The following is a 5,842-nucleotide window of genomic DNA, read 5'->3' on the forward strand; positions in this document are numbered from 1 at the left end:
ATTACGTTCAATCTGTATACTGTCATCTCCCAATCTACAATGAAAAATAAAAACACATTAAAAATTATAACAAAAACTTTTCATAAAAAAGAAAAATTCTTGTTACACAAATTAGGTATAAAATATATGAAATTTAAAAACAAATTATATATATTTAATGGAATATTATACATGCAGATAAATTTGCAACACAATAAATTTCATAACACGGAAAGTAAGTAAATATAGTTATTTTAATAATAGGCTTTTCATTTTGAAAGAATAAAATATTAATAATAAATATTTGTAATACTGGTATCTTTTACCATTAAGTATATTTCTGAGGAAGGATTTTATAAAAACTAGAAAGATATACATTTTTCAAAGAACTTGGATAGATTCAATATCTTAAGTATAAGTTTGGTAAGTATACCAAACTATCACTGAACTAATGAAAATTATAAAAACAAATGTTAAATAGCAACTGAAATTGAAAATTATTTGTTTCCCCTAAATTAATCTATACATATATATAGTACTTACACAATATAATTTACCAAATTATTTTCAACTTTTGTATTAATTGCACAAATATTTTGTGTCATTACAGAAGACAGTCTGCTTATTTTAAATCAAATTTATAGTAACTAAAAATAGATTGTTATTTTTTTAAATAAATTCCACATTCTTATACGGATCATGTCCTAAGTGAAATCATATAGAACAATATTAGAATCACTGAAAAGTTTCAATATTTCTCCTCTGCTTAAAATTCATGGTTTAAATGGTAATAAAAATTCATTCAACTACAAAAAATATTAAAATTTCTGAATATTTTCAACTAATTTTCTTGATAATTAATTCTCATATTAACTTCCAAATTTTGGAACACAGAAAAATTTTTCAGACAAAGTATTAAATCATTTCTCTCCTAAATTATAAATTTAAACTATAAAAATAATATATTTTCCATTACATATATGTACTGTGTTGTAAACATTCAAAATAATCATAGACAAATTCAATTTTAATAAATGCTTTATTTTTGTAAACTTATCAGGTAAAGTTAATTTACAAGTATACATTCATTTTTAATATTTTTTTTTTCAATTTAAAACAAACAAATATGCATTGTATAGTTGAAATAAAAAATATCACAGCAGGAAATAAATAAAATTTTAATCATCAAGAATGCTATTCAGCCAATCATCAACATTTGTTTGCTTCTGGACTATAGACTTTTCTTGCTTAAGGGTATTGGCTGTTTTGCTTAATGACAAAAGGAAGTCTAGATCATCACCAGCATTTTCCACAGGTTCTTCTGGAGTAGAAATAATCTTTTCTGGAACTGGACTCTTCAAAGATAAACAGGAAGCTAAAGACTCAATAATATTTTCAGTCTTTTCTTCTAACACAAATGGTTTGGTTATATTCTCAGGAACAGTATCAGATTCATAACTTTCAATTATGTTCAAATCAGGATCAAGAGTTTCAGGCATTTTGGTAAATTCTTCAGGCTTCACTGATGCTGGCAATTCAACTTTCGAAATATAAGATGACTTACTAATTTCTGCATAAGAAACAAATTTTTCTAACTGGCTTTTATCAAAAATATCTTCAGGCAAATTCATCCTTTTATGAAATGGAATACATTTTAAAATAGATGTCATATCTTGGAAATCTAAAGCAATTGATTTATCATTAACATAAGCTTCATCCCATTCTTTTTCATCTTGTAATTGTAACTGAGAACCTCCAGAGTAGCTTAATAATACTTCAAAATCTTTTCCTCTCATTGTATCTGCATGTGGGTCATTGACTGGCTCATCATATTTTGTCCAATTACTTGTAACACTTCGTTTATTATACTTTTTATCTTGAAAAACATCAGGTTCTCCAGTAACATCATTCAAAATAGTAGAATTTGAATCTTGATCTTTTGTCTGAGATTCCACTGTAGGTTTTGGAGTCTTTTTATTATCTTGTATATTTTCACCACCTCTCCTATTGAAGTTCTTTTTCTTAGGACCAGGAGCCATCTGAAACAGTGTTCGTATTAATGCTGTACATTTGATGGAGATCACCCTTTTCTTTAAATTTTATTTCAATTGAAAAAATATCACTAAATACTTACTTTCAAAATTAAAATAAGATTACAACTAAATAATTTCTGGTTAACAGTAGAGAATATAATTTAGTATCACGAAAGAAATACTATTGGGTTAGAAGCTATCAAAATCATACAAATGAACTTTACTGTGAAATTAAAAACCTTGTTCTTCAAAATTCATTTAAAATGATTTATTATTTATAAAGTTACCAAAAGTTATTTTGAAACATAACTAGAAATTTCATGCAAGATCAGCTGATATGGATAGCACATAGATGAACTATTGCTTCCCTAAGTATCCAAGGAAGAACATTTGCTTGGATAAATAATCAATATCAAACCTTGAAAAACAGTGAATCTTAAGTGGGATCATTTTCTAAATTCCTATCAATAGTTCATCAATGCCTTCAATTATTTAAAAAGAAATATGAATGGTCATCTATTCAACATCTTTATTATATATATATATATTTCATTTTTATAATAATGGTGAATAACAAAGAATCAAATGAAATTACATCATGTTCCCTTGTGTAATTTTATATTTAGAAATTATTATATTAATTGTATATTATTATATTTAAATTCTCGGAAAATGTGAATTTATTATTTAACTAGTTATTTTTCCTTCTGATTTCTAAAAGATATACAGATTTTAATTTCTAGAGCCAATGTATTTCAATTAAAAAGAAAAAACCTTTCTAGTACTCACAGAAGTTGCAATCAAGCAACAAAAAGAATTCTAAAATGATAAATCTAATTTTTTTAAAAGAAACAACCATTTCTATGCACTGAATAAAAAGGCAAGAAATGTGTGCACAATAGAAAATAGTATGCCAAGTTTTAAAATAAAGTTTGAAGACAATAAAAGTTATCAATATTTTTCTTGGTTTAATAGTTTTGATTACTTTGATGAAAGGTTTTTATTCACACTCAGTCATCTTTTGTCCCTCCCCTTTCTTTTTCTCCATAATTTTAAAGTAAGAACTTTTTTTTTAGCAGAAAGTATAGTTTTTCAAAAACCATCGATTGTTTTTATTCATTCAAAATTTTCCAAATGAAGAGCTTCTTAAGAATGTTATCAATATATGCTTGATTCCTTTTTTTATTATATTATTTTTCTCTCTATCTCTTTTAATATAGTAGATGTTGCTTATAGTGATCATTTTGGGCCATAGCCAAAATGATTATCTTATTCAAATGATTAGTACAACTGAAATACCTTGAAATTACTTCAATTTTGTAGGAAAACAAAAATACCAGGAATAATAAACCACAAAAGATCCTTCATTCTTGGTTTGTTTAATTAGAAAAATTAACATAGAATTGAAAAACAAAAAAACATACATATTTAACTTTTTAAAAGTATTTTTCTTATAAAAGTTATCAAGACTAATATATATATAAGTTATCAAGCAGTCATTGGATAACCATTAGTATGATTAAAGTTCAACAAAAGAATCAGATGCATTTGCAATGATATTAAAATCTTTGATTGCTGATGAAGTATTTGTCCATTCTTTTCTCTTACTTTAAAAAAATCACTTTTTCAACATATTTCCTATGTTTTCATTTTTTTTTTCTTATTATTTACATGTCAAATTGTCATTTTTTTAGACTACAGATTCCGCTATGAAATCAGATACAGATGGAAAATTTCCAGCATTCTCACAGCCTTTTGGTGATTTAATCTGAAAAGTTGATCATACTCTTTCAGAACTTTTTTTTTTTTTTTAATCCTTGACATGAAACATATGCTCATAGTAAAATTAACAATATTCATGCACCCCAATTCTTAACTTACTAAATGGAAAGAAACAAAATACTGCAAAAGGTAGAACAAGAGCATTGGTTTAGTGAAAATAATAATTTTAAAGATTTTTTTCCCCCTTTTCTTGCCTTTGATCTTATGTTGGTTTTAGACTTCCTTGTCTCGTCATCAAAACTGATAAATGTAAGCAAATTTTTTTATTGATTGAACCAGTGGATTTTGTATGTATTAAGAAATAGGAGGTTAATTTCACACTATTTTAATAAGTACAAGTGGCTGATTGTTATACTGTGATCACTACAAATATCATCTGTTGAATTTATTATTGCACGATTGGATTTGTGCATTCACCAATTTACTGCGTTGATGGGTGTCACTTACATTATTTTTCACCAAGTTTTATATTATTTGAATTACATTGCCTAACATTTAAAACTGATTTTCAAATGTGTGAAAAATATTTTTTTTCTCACATTATATGTTACTTTTATTACTAATTGTATTATAATTCATAAATAAATTGACATTTTTCTTAAATTAAAAAAGATTTATTTATGTACTCTTTATAATCAGAATTAAAATATTTTAATTCATAAAAGGCAAAATTAGGTAAATATCTAAGTCCCAATCTTTTTTCAAAAGTTTAAAAATTTTAAGACTTTTTTTAAAAAGAAATATTTTTTATTTCCAATACATTTTTATTCCATACATTATCATCTATCAATCAACACCCCACATATATTTCATGACACAGGTAACCTTAAACAGAACTTCATTAATAAAGATAAATTTTTCGTCTGCAGATCATAGGCAAAGTATTAGTTAGTGGAACGCGAACATCTTCGAATAAACATGAAATGAAACAACTTAGTAATTTCCATTACTTAAAGGATTTCAGTATTTACTAATCATTTAACTGGAATGAATTACTTAATTATTATTATTCTTTTCTCGTTTATCAGAATGAGTTTAATGGAAGAAAAATAAGAATAAAATAACACTAAATTACAAAAATAATAATTGTTTTAAAAGATTCACTTTGTTTAATGGAAGAATGTTTTAATTTTATCTTAATTAACTTTTACAACTTATTATTAATTACTTATCTTAATTTACTTAACCAACTTAATTTTTAAAAGGGAATTTTTTCAAAGCCATTTAATTCCAATAAAATACCAAAACAATAAAATTTTATTTAAACAATCATATATGCCGGTAAAAAAATTGTTCACAAATTAAATAGTCAGATGTTTGAGCCTCACAAGATATCTAGTAATAGATATTAACTATTTGACATTTTGGAAAAAGATAAGGAAAAAAAAACCCGAATAAATACAATAAATTATATATATATATATATATATATATATATATATATATATATATATATATATATATATATATATAAATCATTTATATAATACATACCTTGCTACGTACCTTCGCGCAGTAATTGCAAAAATAAATAAATGATTTCTTCACTTCCTTTCGTTTGCTTATATTAAGTATTTTGATTTTCGATATGTAGGGTTTAAAATATAAGGAAATAATTGCCTTTTTATGCATATTTTTTTACCAACCAAAAGTTTCTAATCAGAATTAGTTTCGATTCGTTTACGACCACATTTATCAACAAAATCCACCTTTATTTGAAAGTTAAAGATGGATAACTAGCATTTTTTTTACTCGAAGAATTCGAGAGTCACAATTTGACTTTCAATTTTCCGAGTAGAATGCTTGATTTTTCGTGATTCAATGAACTTTGCTCTGGATTTTGACAAGCAGAATACGTCGTCTTACAGTGTGAATTGCAAGTTTCCGTAGCTCAGTACATCATAAATCATTGTAGTAGAATATTTTGGATTTTAGAATATTTGATTTGGATTTTGACTATCACAATTTGATTTGCGTGTTTCCGAAGCTCAGTACAACATAAATGGTTCTAGCGAAATATTTTGGATTTTTGAATACTTAATTTTTTT

At 25.1% G+C, this 5,842-nt stretch overlaps 1 protein-coding gene across 1 annotated transcript; it reads right to left on the reverse strand.

Annotated features, from left to right (window-relative positions):
* Positions 1-999: 999 nt before the first annotated feature.
* Positions 1,000-5,347, reverse strand: LOC129958234 (uncharacterized). Its single transcript, XM_056070531.1, has 2 exons — positions 5,289-5,347; positions 1,000-2,018 (listed from the first exon to the last, which is right to left on the reverse strand). Exon 2 carries the CDS (start codon positions 2,016-2,018, stop codon positions 1,158-1,160), a length of 861 nt encoding a protein of 286 aa, XP_055926506.1. The 5' UTR covers positions 5,289-5,347; the 3' UTR covers positions 1,000-1,157.
* Between the last annotated feature and the right edge of the window lie 495 nt (positions 5,348-5,842).

The sequence above is a fragment of the Argiope bruennichi genome, chromosome 2 (assembly GCF_947563725.1).
Source record: "Argiope bruennichi chromosome 2, qqArgBrue1.1, whole genome shotgun sequence".
NCBI classification, from domain to species: domain Eukaryota; kingdom Metazoa; phylum Arthropoda; class Arachnida; order Araneae; family Araneidae; genus Argiope; species Argiope bruennichi.